At 43.3% G+C, this 26972-nt stretch overlaps 1 protein-coding gene across 2 annotated transcripts; it reads right to left on the bottom strand.

Moving 5' to 3' along the window:
• Positions 1–808: 808 nt before the first annotated feature.
• On the bottom strand, positions 809–20647 carry ASB5 (ankyrin repeat and SOCS box containing 5). 2 transcript variants are annotated; one of them, XM_075860231.1, is made up of 7 exons: positions 20069–20647; positions 7521–7600; positions 5386–5493; positions 4022–4172; positions 3480–3614; positions 1533–1724; positions 809–1021 (listed from the first exon to the last, which is right to left on the bottom strand). In XM_075860231.1, exons 1-7 carry the CDS (start codon positions 20178–20180, stop codon positions 876–878), a joined length of 924 nt encoding a protein of 307 aa, XP_075716346.1. In that variant the 5' UTR covers positions 20181–20647; the 3' UTR covers positions 809–875. The 2 variants fall into 2 exon arrangements, with proteins under 2 accessions (XP_075716346.1, XP_075716347.1); XM_075860232.1 differs by lacking the exon at positions 20069–20647 and adding an exon at positions 13717–13801.
• Between the last annotated feature and the right edge of the window lie 6325 nt (positions 20648–26972).

Genomic DNA, 26972 nt, shown 5'->3' with positions numbered 1-26972 from the left:
ATATGCACAATCACACCTGAAGGGGCGGGATTGGGATTAATCACACTGATTGGCTAATCCTGTGTTAAGAGCCTTATATACACTTGCAGTTTTCCTGTGTCATGTCTGCTTGATAAAGACTCCTGTGCGAGACAAAACGTTGTACACGTTATTGGATTGTGTTAAGAAACATTGGATGCTGTCATGGATGCTGTCGTGAATTTTGTATAGTATCGTAGTGTAGGGACAAAACCTAGTGACAAGTGAATGGTAACACCCAGTTGTCAATGTATTCACACATTTCCAGGAGGAATAACAGAGGAATCGCACAACACACAGTATTAGGAAAAGATGTTCCACATTGTGTCTACCTTGAGAGCTGTGTGCAAGGACGCAGCTGCAGTGAGCCTTAACTTCTCTGTCTTACTGATGTTCTCCCATAGTCGCTCACAGTGGCAGAATTTTAACAGACATACTATACAGGGTGAGAAATGTTTCTACTAAATAGGTCAGAACCAGCGCTTCACTTTTGCTTGTACATGGAAGCAGCTATGTATTGAAGTCTGTGAGAAAGATTCTAGTACCAAATAATTGGAAAGTAATTTGTGTGTAATTGTGTGGTCACATTGCGATTTAATCACACTGTGTGAATAGACTCTAATAGGCCTCACAAAGAACTGTGAGTTTTTGTTGTGAGGTAATTTTTTAGTGTTCATGGCAGTATTAGAATCACCTCTAAAGTGACTTCATTCCAGTTACACCACAATAGTAATTATAATTCCAAGTGCATTATTTTCATGAGGTAATGGTCTAAATAAACAGTCTACAGTTAGTGACATATCTTGTTACATGGACATCATTTTTACAATATACGTGACGCAAACATTTCAACAGTATTAAAAGTTCCTTATACTTTCTCGATACTGTAAGAAGTTTTTCAGGATAGTTGGCAACTGGAGGCATGGAATAAGATGTAATCTAGATTGTCCGATGCATTCTCTGATACGGAGTCTGCAGAGCTGACAGAGTGAACATGGATTTGCTAAAATGGAACCGAAACAAAAGATTTAGTCATGTAATTTTCAATCTGTTAAAGACTGTGAATTTTTGCAATCATTTTTATTGCTCAAATGTATATAAAACTTTTCAGTAGTCTTTAATAAAAAATATTTTTGTCTACAGAACCTATGCAAATCTGTGTCTCCATGGTTACAGACTACAAACAAATCATGTGTAGTCTGATCCAGTAATCATGTGGTACACCCTTCCATCTATCCCATACTTCTTGCTAAGTTATTTAGTAAGCTATTCTGTATGGTGTTCTGTGCAGCGCCGTATCACGTGGTTATTCTCGCATAGAGGAGATGCTTCGAGGGTATAATTGCTCTGTAATAAGCTGCTAGCTTCTGGGCCCATGTGCAGCTGCACAGGTTGCACATATTTCTCTGCCTCTGAATTATGTTTTGGGGAAAGATACCTTTAAAGTTTTTTTCTCTTTTGAAGAAAAATCTATTTGAGCTCTTACAATTGTAATGGTAATGTTACATGCTTACCCTCATATTGAAGTAAGTGTCTTTCCACTGGACTTCTTGCAGCAGCAAGATCCACTGGACGTTTGTAATCTATGTTTTTTGCATTGATATCGGCACCAAAATCGAGCAGTAAACCTACAATATCTGTATTAGACTGCTGAGCTGCAGCATGTAACGGGGTATCCAAATGTTTGCCATGCTGTACATTAGCACCTAGGAGACAACCAAAATGTTACTGTATGGAACTAATTATATATAATGTATATATACAGGTTGGATGGCGCCCTGTGCGGGACTCTCTATTGCCGCCCCCTACACAAACCAAAAATTAACCACATATATAGACACGCACATACTGGTAATATATACTGTAAATACATAAAGACAGATATTTAGACATACAGGCAAATATACATATACACATTCTGGAATATATACATACATAGATACATACATACATACATAGATACATACATACATACAGGTAAATATATAGACGTACAAAGACACACACACACACACACACACACACACACACACACCAGCAGATAAATACAGACAGGAACATATACAAATACATAAAAAGCACATATATACAAGCACAAAGACACATTCACAAACAGACCCATATATACACAGTACAGATAATGTAGTCGATTTCACATGCAGTCCTATGTAACACCACAGATAACACACAGTGATAACTCTCTGAGTACAGATAATGTCGTAGATTTCACGTGCAGCCCTATGTATTACCACAGATAACACAGTATTAAATGGGGACAGATAATGTAGTAGACGTTACCTGCAGTCCTATGTAAGGCCACATATAACATAGTGATAATTCTCTGAGTACAGATAATGTAGTAGCTGTTACATTCAGTCCTATGTAACACCACAGATAACACAGTGATAACTCTCTGAGTACAGATAATGTCATAGATGATAACTATACCCACATAAGGGGCAGCAGAGTATATAAGGGACAGCAGAGTATATAAGGGGCAGCAAGGTATATAAGGGGCAGCAGAGTATATAAATAGTGGCAGGGTATATAAGGGGCAGCAGGGTATATAAGTGGCAGCAGGGTATATAAGGGGCAACATGGTATATAGGGGCAGCAAGGTATATAAGGGGCAGCATGATATATAGGGGGCAGCAGGGTATATAGGGGCAGCAGAGTGTATAGGGGCAGCACAGATATTTTCATTTTATCTGTTCTACTTTAATATTGAACACACACTTTTACAAAGACAAACATATGCACACACATATACACACACACACACACACACACACACACACACATACTGTAGCATATACACATACAAACACCGAGACATATACTGTATACACACACAGAGACACATAGACACGCACCATCTCTCCTTGCTGACAGGATCACAGGCTTCGTGCAGGATGGGCTGTGGGCGGAGCTTCCTCTTCTCTTGCTCCTCGGCTCTTATTTAGGCCTCATGCACACGACCGTAGCCGTGTGCACGGCCGTGATTTTCGGGTCGGCCGGCTGCGGACTGTCAGCGGACTGTCAGCCGCAGGCCGCCCGCAAATCGCGGGACATGCACATGGCCGCCGCCATTGTTTTCAATGAGCCCGGACCGCAGAACCGGACCGTAATAAGACATGCCCGTTCTTTCTGCGGTCCGGGCTCCCGGGCCGTGCAAGGACCGCAAAAACTACGGTCGTGTACATGGCCCCATAGAAAAGAATGGGGCCGCAATTCTCCCGTGGATTTTCGGGGGAATTGCGGCCGCAAAAACACGGTCGTGTGCATGGGGCCTTACTCTGTGTGTGTAACTAAGAGCAGAGCACAGAGTAGAGGCAGAGCCCAGTGATGCCCCCTACATGCTGGGAGGGTGCAGCGCCCTGTGCACTCGCACAGGTCGCACACCCCTAAGGCCGGCCCTGTATATATAACCATCAATACTTCCTACCATAAACATTACTGACCTGCATATAAGAGTTTCCTCACACAAGCTAAGTGCTGTCCTTTACATGCTACATATAGTGGAGTGCCTAAGTGAGGAATGTCTTGGTCCACGTCTATACCCCATGAAATCATTACTTCTAGACAGTCACTGTGACCTGCAAACACAAAGTAAGAAAAGCAAATTTTATATATATGAATAAAAAACAAATATTTAATAATCGTGAACAAATTAAGGAGGATTAAACAAAAATAGTGCTAGGGGACGCAACCATTCAGGTTTCAACTCTCATTTTTCAAAAGGCATATGTAATATGAAACCAGAAACATACTTGGTTGCTCTGAGCAAATGCTCCATTTTTTCCTGGGGCTATTTTTGCTAAGTCTTTATATATATGTGTATTATTACCAACGCTAACCTCCATAAATGATAACTTAGCCCATTATCATAATTGCATGTGTCTATAGTTACTCTTGATAGTAAAAGTCATGGAGAGAGAGTAAATACAGATAGGAATATGGAAATACAGAAAATCATTGTATATTATAATCACATCTATGTTACCTTTACTTGATGCCTCGTGAGTAGGTGAAGGGAGGCATGTCTCTAGCTGTGCTTTCGAACCATACTCCAAAAGAAGTTCCACGCAGTTAGCGCTGCCTCTTGAACATGCATTAAATAAAGGAGTCACTCCGTCAATAGTTGTAGCATTCACCTAAAACATATTACAAAATTTCTTGGAGACACTTGAAATTAAATGTTTGAAATAGCCTTAGTTAAAGGGGTTCGCCATGAATCATTTTCCTAATCAAAAATCCTAAAATTGCTATTAATAGCTGTTTTAAAGTAACCTGCGGTGTTGATAGCATAAAAATCGACCTCTTTCCTCATCTTTTTTTGCTTAGCTGTGTTCCCGCTGCTACTGCTGCTAGTCTGTTAGAGGAGGCGTTCTGAGCAGTATCAGTCTCCTTCTTCCTCCTGCAGCTGACAATTTAGTCCCTCCTTACTAATCCTAACAAACTGAGAGAGACAGAAAGAAAATGCACGGCGCCACATAGTGCAGGTAAATGTAAGGTGATAAAACATCTAGGTAGAGACAGTTACATGCTCACCTATAGCGGTTGTGCTCAAAAACAGGCACAACTCTGATGTAAATCAAAAAGATGGTAAGTAAAAGATGTGCTGCTGCCAAGATCCAGACCGATCGACCAGGAAACAAATAGGGCAATAAACAGGAAAAAATTGACTCCTTCTTCGCAGCTTGTTAGGGCAATAAACAGGAAAAAATGGACCATACACGGCGCTGCTACAACAAAGATCGAAGGCGTACCGAGACTCATGTTTATTGCCCTAACAAGCTGAGAAGAAGTAGTCTCCTGAGCTATACTGCCATGTTACTACAGAGGCTCTGCTCCTTTCCTGACAAGCATGGCAGAAAGCTATTTCTATTGGCTGTTCTGCAGTGGACAGAGGATCACTATGCAAAGAGCTGGCTGTGGGGAGAGTGACTGAGCACGTGTGTACACCAGCACTCAGCTCAGTAGGTGGACGTGCACATTGCTTTACACTTTGACCACCTGGTGGCGCCATACTATCTAAGTAAATTTATTAACTCGTCGCCGGATTTTTAAATGAGTTTAAATATATATGTGGTTATTTATTTAAATAAATAAATAGAATATTCTTTGTGGGATAACCCCTTTAATATGCTACTGTCACCTAGTATTTGTTCCTTCTATTGCCTGATACTATTTGTCTAGTTTAATGAGAGACAATTCGCTTGAACATATAATTATTTTTACAGCCAACCTACAGTAAACTGCAGGGGCCACATTGCTATTCAGATTAGATACATTGGATACATTAGTCATTAAATATGTTCCCCATTGTGACTTGTAGTTTATTATAGTGTTTATAATAAAACTTACATTTGCTCCAGCTTCTAGAAGTGTTCTTGCACATCCAACATGATCGCCCAAGCAAGCTTCATGTAGTGGGGTCACATGATCAATAGTTAATGTGTTCACATTGTAACCCTGATTGTAGGAAAGATCACATTTCAGTCAAAGTGTCTGTAGAGAACATTGAGCATTCGGCTATTTGACAATTAAATATATATTGTGTTATTAGCCTTTAGAATGCGCAAACAAATAAACTTTCATCACATGTCCTTATGGGTAAAGAAAACCTTTGGGGATGGAAACCTACTGTCAAGCAAAAACTGTGGCAATATAATGCTGCTGAATTTGTCCTAATAGATTGATGGAAATATCTCTTGATCAACGCCTGCCAACAGCAGCTCAAATACCTGATTCCTAATCTCACTCATTGGATTTAAAGGTTACTTCCACTTTGAAAAAGTGTTTCTATAATCTAACAACAATAAAATTCCTTGTACATGTATCACTCAGATCCCCTCTTCTCCATGTTCTTTTGCAACATACTCCACCGCGATCCCATTCGTGTCTCTCCCTGCCGACTGCTGCCAGAATGGATGTCTTGGCGGGGCTGGCACTTGCGCAGATAGCACGGCCGCCTGACCAGTTAGAATGCTAGACGCTTTATTTAAAGCACCAGAACGCTGGCCTTAGTACCAGTTATAGTGGTTAGCATCCCTACATGCTTTAGCTATTACTTAGCTAGTTTCTACCTGTGGCTTATTACTGTTGCCTTATATCTGTCCCCGACTACTCTTTTGTATTATTATTTATCATATCTAACACTGCTGCATACTGTTGACGATTGCTAAATTGTCTAGCTACCCTCCTGAAGTCCGGAACTGTAGCACGTAGATAGCTCTGCTATATTACCGTTGCTGATCCATTAAAATGTGAGTCCTTCTTCTCTTTTCTGGAACTTGTTATTGGACTGTTGGCTGTTACCCTTATTAACCGTATCTACAACCTTCCAATCATTTGTCTGGCTCCACTTCTGCTGACGTTATCCAGAGAATCAACCATGGGGCTAGCTAGTGGCACCCTGGATATCGAGATGGGTGGGGGGTCCTAGATCTGAGACCCTGAGTCCTATTGATATGCCATAAATGTCTGAGATGGGAATACCCCTTTAATACTGAAATAACAACTCTGGTGGTATAATATAGTAAAGAGATTAAAGCGGACTTCCATGGTTGTCTAGGGTATTAAAGGGGTTAATCATACCTGCCAATAATACTGTGTTTATGGGACTGATTGAACATGCCAAAAAAAATACGGTTTTACCATGAGTTCTGAGAAGCTATTTCAAAAGGTAAGCCCAATATAGCTGCATGTGTGCGTACCATGCCTTATGGGAAATCCAGTATATGTGTCGATACCAGGGGCACACATAATGCCAGTGAAGGTTCACAAAAGCACTAGGGAACAGTTCTAAAAACTCTACAAAATGGCGGATGGGTGGGCATGACTTGTTTGTCTGAGCCGCCGATGTCTCCCTCTTTGAATGCAGGAATTCGTCATGAATTGGCAAAAAAAAAATTGCTAAGTGTGAGTGATTGGTGTGTGATAACGTAATGCCTGTGCATAATGTGTCCAACATTTGATTGGCGTGTGTGGCACAGGTCTCGTGTGTGAGTGGCACATGTTAGTGGCACATGTGCAGCATGAGTCAAATGTGTAAGTAGTGCGTGTGTGGCATAGGTCTGGTGTATAACTGGCACAAGTGAAGAAAGTATATGGTATTACAAGCAGAGTGACCCACATACACTCCTTGCACAGGGGCTCTCTGCTGTCAGTGTCCACCCCTGGTCCATAGGCTTATGTGAGCACATAAATCATATATATATATGTATACTCGTGTGCATGTGTAATGTGTCTGCGCTCTGTGCTCAAGTTTGATGAAGGCCTTATTCCAAATCTTATTATGGAGTCCCTGGTTACTTATTACACAACTAACACTTAGAATTCATTCAGGGATGACCTTATTGGCAAGATACACTGCCTGCAGCAACGGTTCCAAGATACATGTATTGTATGCTAAAAGACTTAAAATAAGGAAAAAATGCCCATGGCCGTGAGACATCTGCACATGTCTGCAAGTCATTGGGATAAGAGCATTTACCTACTTGAGAAAGCAAGGTTTTCAGTGCAAGTAGCCTTCCCTGGCTTGCTGCTTCATGAAGTGGCGAGCGATCTGCCCATGATCCTACAAATGACATCACAGTATGAAATAATATAACACTATTAAATAGATAAACACAAAATTAATTACAATCTGTTTCTGTCACCAATTACATTTCTATTTGGTCTTATTAATATGTATAAGTATATGTGTGGCCCATACAGAGAACGAGCACAGGATCTGTTTCTTCCAAAGACTCTACAAAGGACAAAGGGACACCCATTGCGTGTGGAAAAAAGACGTTTCGGACATCAATATAGGAAAGGGTTCTTTACAGTTAGATAGTCAAACTATGTAATGCCCTACCCCAAGAGGTAGCAACAGGAGATACAATGACAGCATTTAAAACAAGGCTAGATGATTATTTACTGACAAATGGCATTGAGGATTATAATTAATCAAGCAATGAATGATGAGTAATTTATTGAGAAAGGTTGAACCTGATGGACCTGTATCTTATTTCAACCTATGTAAGGGGGGATTCACACGAACGTGATTTGCGTCTGTGCAGCCCGCGTGGTTTTCACACGGGTCGCGCGGACCTATGCAAGTCTATGGGGCCGTGCAGACTGTCCGTGAGTTTTGCGTAGCATGAGTCCGCTGCGTAAAACTCACAACATGTTCTATATTTCGGCGTTTTTCTCGCATCACGCACCCATTGAAGTCAATGGGTGAGTGAAAATCACGCGCACCACACAGAAGCACTTCCATGGGACGCGCGTGATTTGCGCAACAGCAGTAAAAGAATGAATGTAAACAGAAAAGCTCCACGTGGTTTTCTGTTTACAAACATCCAAACAGAGTGTCATAATGATGGCGGCTGCGCGAAAAGCACGCATCATACGGGGCTGACACACGGAGTTGTCAAGTGCCTTTTGCGCTCGCAAAACACAGTGTTTTTTGCGCACGCAAAACGCTCACGTTCGTGTGAATCTGCCATAACAATGGCAAAAGAAAGACCAAATCTAGATAGCTCACGAAATGTATCATATCATAAGTAGAGGACACAAAAATATTTGATAGAATCTTTATACAGTGATGAAGCTCATGTGTCGAAAGATTGATTATTACGTAGACTTTGGTTTCAATTAAAAAAACTGATAATTCCATCAATATTAATTTTAAAGAATGACTTTAAATATAAGATTTCATTGCGGATGTATGATTTATTAAAGGACAAATCCTATGAGTAAATAATAGAGAACCCTTTTTTGTCAAATGCATCAGTGCACTGGTGAGTATTGGCAATTTGGCTTTGTCATTCTATAGTTCGAAATCATCCATATACTGTGTGACCTAAATATGGGCAACGAGAATGTGGGTATTGATGTGGACAATGATTTGGATCCACTGAATGTAACCATTAGAAACCAACACTACTGAGAATCTCTGCCATTGGCAATGATGTAAAAACAGATTCATGTTATACGGTAGTGATTAGTTCCAGGAACATACCCATAAAGACTATGTACAGCTTTGAAAAAGTTTATTTGCTTTTGTTTTTTTAATAAAATTGTGTATCGGTGTGTTTGGTGCAACTTTCTAATTCGTTTTTCTTAAAAATTATTTTTACTTTTCGAGATACAGCTGCTTTGTGCTCTGTATACAGAGCAGCTGTATCTGGCGCTGAATCCTGTATTAGTCAGGTCAGCGGCACCAACGGGTTCAGTGACAGCGGGTCCTGCTTGTCCCTGACACGCAGGATCAAGCTGTTACCAATAACCGCTAACTTATATGTGATCTATAACAGGTGGATCCTGAGTGTCGGAGACAAGCAGGACCCGCTGTCACTGAACCTTTCGGTGCCGCTGAACTGATGGATTCAGGTCTCAGTGCAAGATACGGCGCCTCTGTATACAGAATATAAAGCAGCTTTATCTCAAAAAGTAAAAATTATTTTTAATAAAAACTAATTATAAAGTTGAACCAAACACACCGATACACATTTTAATAAAAAAAAAACAAAAAAACATTTTCAAAGGTGTACATAGCCTTTAAATGGTTTCACAGAAAAATTTGGTATAATCCTTAATTAAAAGATTAAAAAAAACAAATAAAAGACATAAAACCCATATCCTGCTTCTTTGGTGGTAGTTTTTAGGTTGTGTACAGAAAAAACATTGTATAGTGATGTCATACTGAAATTAGTTTTATGTCATACATTTGTCTCCTCTATGTACTGACCACTGACACTGTAAAGAGCTGTGTTTAGAGTCTGGGATAGTTTGGAGTCAGTAGGTGTGACAGGCGGTTTGTAATAAGTAGATAATGTGAATAGGCACATCCAATCACATGTTCTCATAGAAAAAACCCTCTTGCATGTCCGTGCATGCTACAGGCTTACTACTACAATTGAGCATGTGTGGAATTGACAAGGACTGTAGACAAAGCAGGAGTGCACGTGTCCTCAACAGAACACAGAAAGTCATACCTCAATATTATATTATATATATATTCTGTATTATATCACTCAGTTTTACACCATTATTTTGGGACCTATAAATCCATTGATGTTACTAAACCGTAAGTTAAAATGACCCTCCGGTCCCAGGACAACATATTAAATATGGTGTATATGGAGCAATATTATCTGGTGCCCTCCAGTTGTGCCCCTCTGTTGTAGATCCACTATTATAGGATCCCCTCTGTGCTGTCCGATAATGGCCACAGCACTTCTTAGAGTACCAGTATGAGACACTCCCACTGTTCGTGGATTGGCCAGAGCTAGTCAGGTGAGCAGTTCTATCCAATCCGTGAACAGAAGGAGTGTCTTAGACTCAGTCTGAGGCGCACTGTGGCCATTTTGAGACAACACAGAGTGGAACCTAAAGTGGCGGATCCACGGCAGAGGGGGGAAACTGGAGGGCACCAGATAATATTACTCCATATACCCCATCACATTTATAATTGTGCTTTAAATTCACTAAATAAAATAATACCACCTGAGCTGACAGTAACAGGTCCTCTATGACATACAATTGCACATAATGAACTCTTATTAAATTATAAAATAACGAATGTGATGGTAAGGTTTTCTTCGCATTTATAAATATTTACTATAATATAGCTTGAATTAGACACTGTTGCAATGATGCAAATTCAGCAGCATGCAACTATGGAAATCCGACAAACCTGAATCAATATCGAAGATAGCAGCTGCTGCATTCCAAACATTTTCATTGGCATCTTCAAGTTCAGTTACTGATGTCTGAAGAATTTGGCCACAGAAAGAAAACTTAGAAGTAACTATTTTTTTCCCATTGCTTATAATATCTAAAAACATGGATTTAACTAGTAGAAAATGTCTATTGCATGTCTGATTATAACTGTTGTGATACTTTCATGAACAGAAATCAAAAGCAGCATTTATTGATAAAGTCATTAGTTAAATGGACACTAACATTTAAAAAAACTTATTCTAATCGATAGTATACATGATATAGATCAACTTTGCAATGTGCTTAGGCCCTGTTCACACAGAGTTTTTTTGGTGCTGATTTTTAAGCGGAAACCGCATTGGAATCAGTGCCAAGAACGGCCAAAATCGCGGCCTTAGCTGCTCGCGGGAAGAAAAAAAGCGGCATGTCCTTTCTTGCTGTGTGTCTCCCTTCCTGTAATCTGCTGTCCACTCCCTGTTGTCAAGCATTGGCCGACCCTGGTTACAGTGCAGAATTCACTGCCTGCTATAACAGTCTATGGAGAGGGGAGGGGAAGCAGAAGGATGGAGCAGAGAGAGTGAGTCAGCAACAGACATGTTGCATGTAAGGAGGAGGAGGGGTGAGCAGGGGAAGGAAGCAGGAGCAGAAAGAGGAGACACCTACTGCTGGTAAGATTTCAATGACACACCAGTGCTAGATTCTCAGCTACACTGCTCATTACTGCTGTATAACCTCCTCCATGCCGCTGCAGTGCTGCAACTTATATATATATATAATTAGGGTGATTCAAAAAGGATGTTGCAAAAGTAAAGGCCTGTAGTTAAAGTATCATCAGTGGTAAATTGGCCAGCAACTGAAAATCAAAGCAAAACTGACTTTGTTGCCCATAGCAACCAATCACAGCACAGCTTTCATTTTTAAGAGCTACATTTTAAATGTGCTTACAAAGTGTGACAAAAGATGATGACATCAAAGCAAGAAAAAGATTTTTGCGTGTTGGAATTTGCAGGAACAGTGTCTGTTGAGTCAGTATAGCAAAGCTTTCAGAATAAATTTGGTAAATGTGATCCGCATAGAAAAAGCATTTTGCGTTGGGTGAATCAATTAGAAACCACTGGGTGTTTCATTGGAAAAGGCCGCCCAAAGACTTCGGAATAGACAGTGAACAGAATTCGAGCCATGTACGAGCGCAGTCCTAGAAAGTCGACCAGGCTAACTAGTATGGAACTACAGGTGCCACAAACCATGGTATGGCATATCTTACTAAATCATCTGCGTTGTAAGCCATACAGTTTACATCTTCCTCAGGAGCTGATACCAGACGACAAACCTGCTGTGATGCTGCGGTCAATAGCGACCCCCCTCTGACAGCCCATCGGTTTCTTCTGCGACACTATCGCAGGGTGCCGATGGTAGCCTGGGGGCCTAATGAAGGTCCCCAGGTCTGCCATCTTTGTACTCCAGGTGGGCTTAGTATTGCAGTATATCGTGGAAAAAAGATAATATTACAAGTTGAAAAACAAAAACCTTTTCCGATTTTCCCCCAAATGCAATGTAAGATTTTATATTTTACATAACTGGTATTGCCGCGTCCAGAAAAGCCAAAACTATTACAATATAACATTATTTAACCCGCATGGTGAACGCCGTAAAAAAACAAATAATAAAACGCCAGAATTGCTATATTTTGGTCACCTCATCTCCCAGAAAAAAATGGAATAAAAAGTTATCAAAAAGTCTCATATATCCCAAAATGGTACCAATAAAAACTACTGCTGGTCCTGCAAAAAATAGGCACTCAAACCGCTCAAATCGACAGAAAAACAAAAAAGTTATGGCTCTCAGAATATTGCGCTACAAAACAAATTTTATTTTTAACAATTAGTTTTCTCCTTGTAAAAGTAGTCAAACATAAAAAAAACTATATAAATTTGGTATCGCTGTAATCGTATTTACCTGCAGAATAAAGTTAACATGTCATTTTTAACACATAATGATCATCGTAAAAACAAAACCCAAAAAACAATGGAGGAATCACAGTTTTTTTCCCACTCCACCTCACAAAGATATTTTTTCCAGTTTCCCAGTACATTATATGGTACAATAAATGGTGCCTTGAAAACTACAACTCCCACAAAAAAAAACCAAGCCCTCATATGGCTATATTGACGGTAAAAATAAAAAAGTTATGGCTTTTGTAAGGTGGAGAGGAAAAATCTGAATGAAAATACGAAAAATGGCTGTGACGGAAGGGGTTCAATTTCAGTCAATTGCAGATGTATGCAACTATACAAAACCTAAAACAGAGTCCAAGCAGAATATGTTGCGGTCTACATACACATTCAACGTATAGACATACAGTGGCATACGTCTGTTCATACGCTGGGTGCGGCAGTTTCAATTGGTCGTGCCAAACGTAAATACCGTATGTGATGTAAATTAAGCCGAAGAATAAGTAAAAAAAAAACGCAAAAATGTGATTAAAATATATTGGTATATTATATCTGCGTAGTATGCAGACAATGTTAATCGAAATATGAAGCCCTTCAGGTTATTATGAGGTTAACAAATAACACTGCTGTTAAAATGTATATTATTTTAAATGCTTAGCCAGAAGCCAGTGACTACTACTTTATTATAAATGTGATCTAAATTCTGCACATATTCACATGAATCGTCTTTACTTACATACAGCATTATCCAGAATTGTTGGTAGACGAAAGAAATAAATACATGTAGAGGCAAAATACAATTCATAAACCCAATAATACCCTCTAGGAACCGGAAAAACATGAAATATATAGCAGTTCAGATGAAAGCAGTAATGGCTGCTGGTTGTAGACTTCAGAGATCTGCTTGACTGTGACCTATATTTAGATTACCAGCATGATCCAAGTCATGAGGTATACAAGCGTAATAGCAAATCCTGCACGTATCCGTAAACAAACTAGATGAAATGCCGAAAAATAGGTCATATATTACCTAGATCTCCGTCTCCCCATGGTACCTCCAGCCAGTCACCGTGCCCCAAAAAAGCACTCATGTCTTGTCTATACTAAGCTCATTCTAAACGCATGCCTAATATTTCAGCACTGAGCTCTGCTATTAGGTTTGAGGAGTTGTAACTTAACTCCATGAGCGGTTACCTCTGAAAACATGTCTCCGTGTATCCACACGGAAATGTCTTAAAGTGAAGCTACTTTTACATTTTATATTAGATGATGCATTATCAGCATAGTAATTCCCAAATATACAGTTATTATTGGAATCGCTCCCTTTACAAGAGAGAATTATGGTGATGATAGAACTAGTCAACGAGGGGTTCCCTGTTGCTTTAGGCCTTAGGGGTAGAAAAAGTTGTTAGCTTAGTTCTATTATGTAAAACAATTATGAACATGAATGTTAACATTAATTCCCCACATTTTACATATTAGATAGACATTATAAGAATGTTTTTTGTTCTATATTTTCTCTGTTCCTAACTTGTACGTTGTGTTGGTAAGAGACTGACCAAAATGGCCGCCCTGTTGTTTGCAAGTTTATAGGTTGTATTATGTTGGTATAAATATTTTTTTTTAAGGAAAGAAGAAGAGATCTGATGATGTTTTGAAAGTGTTATGTGATATTAAACTGTTCATTATGTTATGGTTGTTGTGGGCAGGCGGTTGCCAGGCAGTAACATGGTGGCTGGGGAATTACTACCCTCGTGCGTCATGCTAACCTGATAGAGGTCTTGCGCTAGTTCAGCAAACCCTGTAATTCTAATGACAGGGAATGATTGGTTCAGACATCACATGAGGGGGCGAAGCTTCTAGCTTGTGAGCCAATCATACCGGGCAAGTTTCCTGCCTAGGGTTGTTGAGCTCTAGCGTAGCAGAGGCTGCTGTCAGAAGTGGAGATGGTCAGAAGTTCCGCCAGTTGTGACTCTCGATGGGCTGTGACTACAAGGTGGGATCCACATTTTCCTATGGGAAAAGGGACTAACCGAGAGGTCTGCATGTAAGGCAGTGACCAGAGGGCTGAAAGAAGGATTATCTCTAACAACAAGAGCACAGTGAACAAAACAGAGAGCGGAAAATCTAGTGTGTTGAAAGATGATCCACAACTGCCAGGCCAAGATAACCCTGTATCCAAGTATGGTACCTCCATGTGAGTATCGGCAAGCGTGTTGGCTGTGTGTGTATATTCAAAGTGTAAGCTTGTTGCGTCCAGATGAAGTAGACAGTTGAGTTTGGCAAAAAAAACTATGTTTGTCGTTATTTGTTTGTCGTTATTGCACTAGGGGGGGGACATCAACAAGCCCCCACACCTGGCAAGGGGGTTCCTCGTCACTTGTCCCCATGCTTGCTCCTGCTTCTTACAAGCTGGGTTCTTGCTTAGAGCACGAAAACAAATTATGGTCCTAAGCCTACTGGGGAGGTCCGGCTCCTTAAACTTGCATAGAAACCATCACAAGTGAAGCAAGCTTAATGATATGCTTGTGTCTTTGGATATTTGAGAATCCTCTTGCCAGTAGAGTATACCCATAAGCAATTGAGAGGAAATTATGCAGCTCATCCCTCGCCAAACCCCTTACTTTGCAACCAGGATTTTTATGTGACTGTTTGGGCTCTGGGCCTGAAAAATTGTCATGCTATGGCACATCACTGCAATATGGTTAGCTATGAGTTTTGTACTGTTACACTCTGGAAATACCAGAGCTGAGTTTCCATTTTATGATTTTCCAGTGATGCCATGAAAATGCAGCTATACAAGTTATTGTAAACGGTTTTAAATGATTAAAAATGCATTATATTCCTTTCAGGGATTTTTTTAGCGATAGATTGCTCCTGGAAATCCTTCTCCCTATCCTTCGTCTTAGTCAAGTGTAAATTTAAGTACATCATGGTCAATGAAAATCTATTCAGTACATTGTGTAGCGTCCACGGCCACGGACCATGAGGATTACTCACCCCCCGACGGCCGCAGCCATGGATCTGTGAGCGATGGCCCGCATCTCCACCCCAGGAGACGCCAGCACTCACTTCCTCTCCGTTCTGCTGTGTCCCGTAGGGTGCGCACGCACACTTGTGCCCAGCCTTAAAGGGCCAGCGCGCACACATGCAAATAATCATCAATTAACCCATGATCACCCTGGACTATAAAAAGGGCTCTGCCCTTTCACTCATTGCCTGAGCATTGTTGTGTTTACCCATGTTAGTCTTAGCAAATGGTCCCTTAGTGTTATCCTGTTCCCGTTGTTCCCGTGCCCTGTTACCTGTATCCTGTATCCCGTGCTATATCTGTTCCTGTGCCTTAACCTGTTGGAGTCGTGTTGTGCCACGCCTGCTGAAATACACCACGTCTGGTGTCTACAAATTCATCTGTGCCGAGCCTCCATTACTGTCTGGACTATTTAAGGTACTATTGCACTGTGACTGTTGTTTGGCCAGCTGCTACTCCGCTACGGCGTTGCGGCCTAGTGGGTCCACATACCCACGGATTGTTACAGTATGCTCAGGTCATGGACCACGCTGGTCAACCCAAGACCATGACGACATCACAAGCCATGCAGGCAGACCTGCGAAACCTTCAGTCACGACAAGACCAACTCCTCCTGGCAGTGAACTCCATTGCACAGAGACTGGATGCGCAAGCTGCAGCGATCACGGCGCCTGTTCCTGTTGCTCCGGCTGTTGCTCCTACTACACCTCCTGTCAGTACCGGTGCCGACTCCCGTTATTCACTGCCCGTACCTCCTCGTTACGACGGAGCGGCGAGTACCTGCAGGGGATTTCTGAACCAGTGCCAGATCCACTTCAGTCCACATGCCAGAGCATTTCCTTCAGATGGCGCAAGGATCGCTTTCATCATCTCTCTCCTTATTGGCAAGAACCTAGCATGGGTGAATCCTATCTGGGAGCATCAGGGACCAGAGACCCGTGACTTCCAGTGTTTCCTACAGACTTTTCGCACAGTATTTGAGGAACCTGGATGAGTCTCGTCAGCAGTTGCATCTCTGCTGATACTTCGCCAGGGAGACATGTCCATGGGCAAGTACGCCATTCAGTTTTGCACCCTCACGGCGCAGCTGTCCTGGAACAACGAGGCCTTGGTGGCTACATTCTGGCATGGACTGTCTTCCGAGATTAAAGACGAACTTGCCGCTCGTGATCTGCCACCTATCCTGGATGACCTCATTCTTCTTCCCACCCGGATTGACATGAGGATCCGGGAGCAATCCCAAGAGGTTCGTCGGGAGAGAAGATTCCCCAGGCTGGCTCCTACTTTCCAGCAATCCCTGTTGCCCTCACCAGTTGTTCCACCAGAGGAGCCTATGCAGGTGGACCGGCTGAAATTGTCAGCCCAGGAGAAACAGACGCCCTTTGGGACTTTGTCTGTATTGCGGCCTCGGAGGCTATGTTGTGCGTTTGTGTCCTCAGAGGCCAGAAAGGCTCCAATGCCTAGGATTGGTTGGAGAGACAACGCTAGGTGGAACGGTGCTGAATAAAAAATTCTCTTCAAGACTGTCCATCCCCATGACCATAGTGTCCGGCGAAAAGACGCACCGGGTCTCTGCCTATCTGGACTCTGGGTCCGCAGCAAACTTCACCCAGAAAGACCTAGTGGATCTTCTCCCGTTACCCACAGTCCCTCTGAAGACGTCTTTGGCTGTTGATTGGGTGAATGGACTGCCTCTGCCCGACCAATTGTATCTGAAACCAAGACGCTGAAGCTCCAAGTTGGAGCCATCCATACTGAACTTATTTAGTTTCTTATTTTGCCTAAAGCCATCAATCCTGTCCTACTGGGCCTGCCATGGCTCCGACTACATTACCCAGTCCTGGACTGGAATTCTGGAGAGGTTCTCCAATGGGGCTCCAAATGTCGCAGCCGCTGTCTGTTGCAGATCCATCCTGTTCAGCCTCCTCGGCCTCGTCCGCGGACCTTCGAGATTACTCCCCCCCCCGACGGCCGCAGCCATGGAGCTGGCCCGCATCTCCTCCCCAGGAGAAACCAGCGCTCACTTCCGCTCCGTTCTGCTGTGTCCTGTAATCATCAATTAACCCATGATCACACTGGACTATTAAAAGGGCTCTGCCCTTTCACTCATTGCCTGAGTGTTGTTGTGTTTACCCATGTTAGTCTTAGCAAATGGTCCCTTAGTGTTATCCTGTTCCCATTGTTCCCGTGCCCTGCTACCTGTATCCTGTATCCCGTGTTATATCTATTCCTGTGCCTTAACCTGTTGGAGTTGTGTTGTGCCACCGGTCACGCCTGCTCATATACACCACATCTGGTGTCTACAAATTCATCTGTGCCGAGCCTCCATTACTGTCTGGACTATTTAAGGTACTATTGTACTAGGACTGTTGTTTGGCCCGCTGCTACTCTGCTACGGTGGTGCGGCCTAGTGAGTCCACATACCCACGGATCGTTACACATTGAATGATCGGGTATCTCGATTTGATCACATTTGGTGGCTTTGGTTAAATGGCTAGATTACGCCTTTAGGTCTTGATTATATATTATATACCTTTGTCCTTGTCAATGTCTTGGCCTTTTTGTCTGGTGTTGTTGTCTCCAATTCTTCCATTTTTTTTCTCTATTGTTTAATTTCTTTTGTTAGTTTTTTGTAAGTCACTTTTGTTTATAACAATCAAGCACATCTACGAACAGTGTAGACGGGGTAGAAAGGAAGGAAACAAGGAAATGAAGAGCAGAAAAATAGTCTATCGTTTAGGATTTATGACTGCCAAGACGGTCTCTCATATTGTTTTGGTACATATTATTAGCATTTTATGCCATAATACTGGATGACTGCCTGCCTTTATTTCTCTTCATTTTCACTTCTTATATAATTACGACAATATTTGATATACTATTATAAAATGGGATTTTCTGCTCTTCTTTTTGTGTATGTAGTGCTTGACTCAGTTGTGCAATGTAATATTAGTGTGGAATAATTGATCCATTCATTCTGTTTATTAAAATGTCAATAAAACATTGAAAACAAAAATACATTTTAATATTTTTTTTTGTCATCGTTTCCTCTTGTAAGTACAGTCCATAGCAAGGAGTCTGTTGTTTGAGGACAGGTGGATTCATTTCCTCCATCTGCTGCATCATCCATGAAGTACTAGTATTACCCTGTGATCCTTGGGACATTTTCACTAATAAGCAGCGTGCGATCTTCTCTGGCCTTTCACTCTGCTGTTCTTGAACTCCAAAGATCACACACAACAGATTGATAAATCATGTAACAGCCAGTAATAGAGAGCGGGGAGGGCACAATGGCAGGTCACCAGTTTGATAGTATTCGGGTACCTGACTTTGCAATCTTCTAGTACAAAAAGTAAGTGCAGAAGGTGAGCTATTTTTTTTAAAAGTGACAAGCTAATGAGATTCTGTAATTAAAGATCTATTGCGTCTCCAGTTGAAATACTTATTTATTAAGTATAGATTGCCTTTTCTGCTATATTATTTTGTGTATTTTTGTATTTTTCTACCAGCAACCTCTCTGCTAATATTAAGAAAAATGTTTTTATCCATAACATTGTAAATAATAAATTGTTTGTGGCCCCAAAACTTAGCTGCTGCTGCTGATGGATCTCTAATATCTGCTCGTATTCACGTGGATTTCTCGAGGCCCCACATATAAGAGTATTGCGTTCACTGTAAATGCATTAGAGAAGCAGTATCATTACATTCTATTGGCTTTCCAGTAGTATTAACCCTAGACATGTCCATGAACAACTACGAAGTAAACAGAATGTCAATAGATTAAAAAGACAGCACCATGGATATTCTCTTATCCATGAATGAAAGCTGTCCACCAAGAGAATCCAAGCCTCGTATCTATAAGAAAACACAAGAAAGATTGCAGGATCCAATTGCAAATGAACCCTTTTAGTTTATTGAGACAACATGTACTATATAATGCCAGGAACTATGATTTCTTTTTAAAGAGAATTCCCATTTGGTATATGGTACACTCTAAATCTTCTAAAGAAGCATCACTTTCACACATCGGTATTTTGGTCAGTGTTTTGCATCAGTATTTGGAAGTCAAAACCAGCAGTGGGTCAAAAACACTGAAAGAGGTACAAATGTTTCCATTAAACTTTTCTCTCTTTACGTTTTACTCCTGGTTTGGGCTCACAAATACTGACGTAAAATACTGGCCAAAATGCTGCCATGAAAAAGTTGCCTTAAACACAACGATGGGAAAGGCATGAAAATCGATTAGTACAAAAACTGGCAGATATTCTGGCCAAGAAGACACTATAATATTCAACTATAGCACCATTATATAGAAATGTTATAACCTGTGTGACAAAACCATCTTACTGACCTTGGTTAGTGAGGATACCCCAGCTTGTGCTTCTCTTTGCGGGGCACTTTTCTGCACTGTCTACTGTCCTTTTTCTCTTGCGGCTATGCTGTGGTGCAGGCTCTATAGACATGCTATTCCTTGCATTCGTCTCGCTCTTCTGTGGATTGACACTACTACGCTTCTCACCTAGTAAATGTTTGCACTGTATGCAGAATGTCAGCAACACAGGGAAATCTGTTCAGTAAGGCTGGGCTGGTGGGTATTCAGTGGGGGGAAGGGATGGACTGCACTAGTGCTTGCTATTTTTAAAACAGAGAAAAAAAATCTGCTTAGCTGCAGAAAGGGCCAGCGGTTTGGAGAGGAAGGAGCAATGTATTGTGTGTCTTTTTTAGAATACATACTAAGAGCAGCCAGTCAATCATTGCTCAACTTTGTAGCACTCTCTTCCATGAGTTTCCCATAATGTGAATATTACTGTCATAGTCACCCGGTAGCAGTAAGGGTTGTACAGACATCTTGGTAAATAAAAGTTGCATCAGAGCTTCTCACTTAGAATGCAGTGGCTGTTCAGGCGTCTATTTTCATTCTGGACAGAAGCCAAAAACTGTTCCTATTTGTGCGGCGTTTCCCATGAGAGATAAAGTGCCTGGTTAATGAAAATGATTGACTTCTTGGCTGGAAATTCATACTGCAGAACAATCTGAGTAAAAAGTAAAACTTTAACTTCTTACAACAACACGCCATGTCATGTGATACACATCGGTACAGGCTATAATGTCAAGGTCAGCGGAGAAAAAGAGAAATAGTAATGATCCATTTAACTGGATCTATAACACAAATGGTTAACAATCGCAATTAAGAGATTAATAATATAATCTGGAAAACTCTACCCATCACAAGGATCTGCAAATATAAATGTCAACAATCACAATTAAAGGAGAAATTACATTGTAATTACAATACGTGGCCCCTAGGACTCCCATCAATTAGCAGAAAGTGCATAGAGGCCCCATTTACTGCAGTACCATACACAGCACCGCTATTACCCGTTCAGCTATGGAAGCTGCAGTACCAGATACAGCCACATGCACATTGATGGCACTGTGCCGAGTACTTCAGTAAAGGGCCAGTGGTGCTCCAGCACGCGTTGCAGAACCTTTTCTTATGCTGATCAGTGGGGATGATAAGGATAGACCATCAATGTTGATTCCTCGAAAAACCCGTTAAGTCATTATTATCATCTATCTTATCTCAGTGGCATAGCTATAGGGGACACCATGGTCTCAACGGCGACCAGGCCCCTAAGCCTGGGGGGCCCGCATTGCCACACAGCGCTGACTGCGCTGGTTCCGCTTCCAACTGAATCTGCATCCGCAGGACGCACATTCAGTTAGGGCCTTGCTCCAGCATTCACTGTGTCGCGAGCGGCTCGGCGCAGGCAGGCGCAATGTAGTGACTGGATCTCCTCCACCCATCGTGGGAACGGGGATATGTAAGTAATTATGTTACTGCTGTGGGGGCATTATACTGTAGGGTTTAGCTAAGGGGGCACTATACTGTATGGGGGGCATTATACTGTATGGGGCAGCTATGGGGGGCATTATACTGCATGGGACATTATACTGTATGGGACAGATAAGGGGGGCATTATACTGTATGGCGGCATTATACTGTATGTGGCAGCTATGGGTCGCAATATACTGTGGGGGCAGCTATAGGGGCATTATACTTTGGGGGCAGCTATGGGGGCATTATACTCTGGGGGCAGCTATGGGGGGCATTATACTGTGGTGGTCAGCTATGGGGAGGCATTATTCTGTGTGGGGGCAGCTATGTGGGGGAATTATACTGTGGTGATCAGCCATAGGGGGCATTATACTCTGTGGGACAGCTGTGGGGGCATTATACTGTAGAGGTCAGCTATGAGGGGGCATTATACTGTGTCAGGCAGCTATGGAGGACATTATACTGTGTGGGGGGCAGCTATGTGGGGCATTATACTGTGTGGGGACATTATACTGTGGGGGCATGTGAGTTCTCGGCGGCATCTCCCTCCTAGGAGACAACGGCACTCACTTCCTGCTTCAGAGATTGGCTCCCGCAGGGAGTCCCTTTCTGGACTATAGACATTGTATTTTACCTGGTTGGCCAGCTGCCTATCCGCTACGCGGTACAGCCCAGTGGGTCCACACCCCACACCGTGACAGTCACCTTCTTCCATTGCTCTATAGTGCAGTTCTGATGCTCACGTGCCCATTGTAGGTGCTTCCGGCAGTAGACCTGGGTCAGGTTAGGCACTTTGACCAGTCTGTTGCTACGCAGCCCAATGCAGTAAGCTACGTAGCTGTTATAGAATTGCAAGTTGAGCGATTCCCCTAAGTCTGCTGGAAACTGCCGGAAGAGAGCATGCAAATAAATCCACAACCTCAAATCCGTCACAACTCTGATCAACAGAGTCTAAGGCTACTCTAATGTTTTCGCCAGAGGCGACCACAAGGTGGGATGGTCTTTGCTGCATAGAACTCAGGTTGTCTTAGCAGAGTTCAGTGTTGGATAAGAGGTGCAATGCAGGCAATACCTGAACAGCAGTGTTCCCTATAAGCCGCGCACCTTAGACAGTCCGCCCGCTCACTAAAGTTTAAAGCCCGCACACTGTCACGAGCGTCGGGCGGATGCAGTGGCGTCACTAGCACCAGAGGGGGCTCCGGTGCTAGCGACAGCCACATTCACTTGTACGGCCTCAGGACACACATACAAATGAATACAATAGGCTGCGGGCCATGTTAGGGCTGCAGCCTATAAGGCACAGTGAGACGCGCAGGCCGGCGTGATCACGAGACATCACGCCAGTCTGCGCATGCGTCCTGCCGGGGAGGAGGGGGGCTGTGTAGCACTTTATACAAGGGGAGAGGGGGGCTGTGAAGCACTATATACAGGGGGGAATTGCTGTGTAGTGCTATATACAAGGGGAGAGGGGGCTGTGTATCACTATATACAAGTGGAGAGGGGGGCTGTGAAGCACTATATACAGGGGGGAATTGCTGTGTAGTGCTATATACAAGGGGAGAGGGGGCTGTGTATCACTATATACAAGTGGAGAGAGGGCTGTGAAGCACTACATAAAGGGGGGAAATGCTGTGTAGCGCTATATGCAACGGGAGGGGTCTGTGTAGCTCTGCATACACAAGGGGAGGAGGGGGGCTGTGTAGTGCTATATACAAAGGGAGGGGGGCTGTGTAGCGCTATATTTATTAGGGGAAGAGGGGGGCTGTGTAGCACTATATACAAGGGGAGTTGGGGCTGTGTAGCACTATATACAAGGGGAGAAGGGGGCTGTGTAGCACTATATAGAAGGGGAGAGGTGGGCTGTGTAGCACTATATACAAGGGGAGGGGGGCTGTTTAGCATTATATACGGGTGAATCGCTGTTTAGCACTATATACAGGGGGATTGCTGTGTGGCACTATCTACAAGGGGGCTGTGTGGCACTATACATGGGGTCTGTGTGGCACTATCTACAGGGGGTCTTTGTGGCACTATCTACAGGGGGGTCTGTGTGGCACTATCTACAGGGGGGTCTGTTTGTCACTATCTACAGGGTTGCCCGTGTGGCACTGTCTACATGGGTCTGTGTGGCACAATCTACAGGGGGGTCTGTGTGGCACTATCTACAGGGGGGTCTGTGTGGCACTATCTACAAGGGGGTCTGTGTGGCACGATCTACAGGGAGACTGTGCGGCAGTATCTACAGGGGGGCTGTGCGGCAGTATCTACAGGGGGCTGTGCGGCGCTATCTACAGGGGGTCTGTGCAGCGCTATCTACAGGGGGTCTGTGCAGCAATATCTACAAGGGGGTCTGTGCAGCGCTATCTAAAGGGGGATGTGTGTGACACTATCTACAGGGGCTGTGTGGCACTGTCTACAAGGGGTCTGCGTGTGTCACGATCTACAGGGGGCTGCATGTGATGATATCTACAGGGGGATGTGTGATGCTATCTACAGGGGTGGCTGTGTGTGGTGCTATCTACAGGGGCTGTGTGGCGCTATCCACAGCGGGTCTGTGTGGAGCTATCTACAGGGGGTCTGGGTGACGCCATCTACAGGGGGTCTGTGTGGCATTATTTACAGGGGGTCTGTGTGGCGCTATCTACAGGGGACTGTGTGTGGCGCTATCTATAGGGACAGTGGTGTAAGGAGGGATTCTTTCATTGATGCCTACAATTTGTGCTTATAACTGTCTATTTTACTGGTGTACTTGTAATATTATAGTATTTTAAAACTTAATTAAAACTAATTTAAAATAAGTTTTCTTATTCTCTTACTTAGTCGCGATATTAGCGTTTACTGGGGGTATAACTTTTGGTCATCAGATCGCCCACCATTGATGGAGACTCGCCCTGCTCCCTAACTGTTCTGCTCAGGAGCTGCCAAGACTTAGAGGGAGCATTGCTGAATAGGATAACCAGACAGCCAGAGGGTAAATAGAAAGTCCAAAACAGAGCAAGTAGATATCAGGTAAAGCAGAGGTCACAACCAGCAAGGAGCAGATAATCAAAATCGGTAAACAAAGCGTTTTCTAAATGCACGCCAAGGTCAATGTCCAAGACGTCCTGAAGTCAAAGGTTATGGGTATAGTTAAGTAGCTTGATCAAAACACGTGCAGACAGGAAAATCACGGGCAAAGCACAGGTGTAGGAAGCTAGGTATAAATACAAGCCTACACCTGATAGGCAGAAGGACAGAGAAAAGATATAGGCTCAAAGTAAAACAGAACCGCCCAGAAGCTAGAACAGTAGTCATGGTAATCTTAAGGGAAGAGGCATTTTCCTAACAGTAGCACTGTGTTTTCCGACACCTTTTTTTATCACAGCCAGCTTTTTAGTGGGATCAGACCAGACGAAGCTAGCCTTTGCTCGCCACGAACTTCAATGAGCCTTGGGCACCCATGACCCTGTCGCTGGTTCACTGGTTGTACTTCCTTGGACCACTTTTGGTAGGTAATAACCACTGTGTAGCGCCCATGGCCGCGGGCCGTCGGATTTACTCACCTCCCGACGCCCGCAGCCATGGATCTGTGAGCGCTGGCCTCCGTCTCCCTCCTAGGAGATGCCAGCGCTCACTTCCGCTCCGTTCGGCTGGGTCCCATAGGGTGCGCGCGCACGCTCGCGCCCGGCCTTAAAGGGCCAGCGCGCGCAATTAGGAAATCGTCATCACCATCAACTGCCACGATTTCCTGGTCTATAAGAAGGCCCCTGGCCTTCTAATCCTTGCCTGAGCGTTGTTAGTCTTTCCCAGTCTGTCTCGCAAATGGTCCCTTAGTGTCTCCCGTTCCAGCTGTTACCCGTGCCCTGTTACCGTTCCTGTATTCCGTATTGTTCCTGTACCTACCCGCGTTCAAGTGCCGTCTGCCACGTCAAGTGTCTTCTGCCACGTCAAGTGCCATCTGCCACGTCAAGTGCCATCTGCCACGTCAAGTGTCTTCTGCCACGTCAAGTGCCATCTGCCACGTCAAGTGTCATCTGCCACGTCAAGTGCCATCTGCCACGTCAAGTGTCTACCGCTTCACCGGATACTGCCCGCCACGTCTGGCGCCACTTGCCGCACCTCCCTCCATCCGTGCTGAAGCCACAACCACCGCCCGGACTATTTCAGGCACCCAAGCATTACTGTCTGCCATTTACTTCTGCTTAGACTGTGACCTGGTCAGCTGCCTCCCCGCTACGGCGGAGCGGCCTAGTGGGTCCACAAACCCTGTTTCCGTGACACACTGCATATTGGGAACACCCCCACAAGACCTGCTGTTTGGACATTCTCTGACCCAGTCACCTAGCCATCATAATTTCGCCCCTGACAAAGTCACTCAGATCCTTACACTTGCAATTTTTTTCTGCTTTTAACACTACATTTTTAATTTTGACAAGGAATAAAAGGAGAAAAAGCACCCCAACATTTGTAAAGCAATTTCTCCCGAGTACGGCAATGCAGATTTTGCTGGATTGGTTTCTGGTCGCGATGTCACATTTGCAAAGCCCTTGTGGGACCAAATCTATGAAACACCTGTGGGGTCAAAGTGAATTCCTCAACAGTGGAAACCCCCCAGAAGTGACCCCATTTTGAAAACTACAGCCCTCAAGGTATTCACCTAGCGTTGTAGTGAGCATGTTAACTCTGCAGGTGTTTTGCAGAAATGAGTGTGCACTCGATGTTGCAGAGTGAAAATGGGATTTTTTCCATAGATATGCCAATACACGGTGCCCAGCTTGTGCCACCATAACAAGACAGCTCTCTTATTATTATGCTGCGTTTCCCGGTTTTAGAATCACCCTACATGTAGCCCTAATCTTTTGCCTGGACATTTGACAGGGCTCAGGAGTGAAAGAGTACCATGTGAAATTGAGGCCTAATTTGGCGACTTACAAAGTATTAGTTCACAATTGCAGGGCTCTTATCTGATGAAACCCCTGAGAAGTGACCCCATTTTGGAAACTACACCCCTCAAGGCATTTATTAAGGGGTGTAGTGAGCATTTTCACCCAACAGGTCTTTTCCATAAATGGTTACACTGCGGATGGCGCAAAGTAAAAATGTCAATTTTGCCCCAGATATGCCATTTCAGTGGCAAATATGTTGTGCCCAGCATATGCCGCTGGAGCCACACACTCCAAAAATTGTTAAAAGGGTTATCCTGGGTATGGCGATACTGCTGTTTGGGCCCACTGTAGGGCTTAGAAGGGAGGGAGCACCATTTGGTTTTTGAAGCGTAGCTTTTGCTTGGTAGTAGTTTTGTTTGGAGTTTTACTGGTATTTCGGTTTATAATGTGGGGGCATTTGTGAGCTGGGCAGAGTACATCAGGGGCATAGTCAGGTGATATAATAATGGGGTAAAAAAACAATAAAATAATCCATAGATATTTGTTACGCT

Source organism: Rhinoderma darwinii, chromosome 1, assembly GCF_050947455.1.
Source record: "Rhinoderma darwinii isolate aRhiDar2 chromosome 1, aRhiDar2.hap1, whole genome shotgun sequence".
Lineage (NCBI taxonomy): Eukaryota > Metazoa > Chordata > Amphibia > Anura > Rhinodermatidae > Rhinoderma > Rhinoderma darwinii.
The sequence above is the reverse complement of the archived record's forward strand: the minus strand, read 5'-3'. Positions and strand labels throughout refer to the sequence as shown.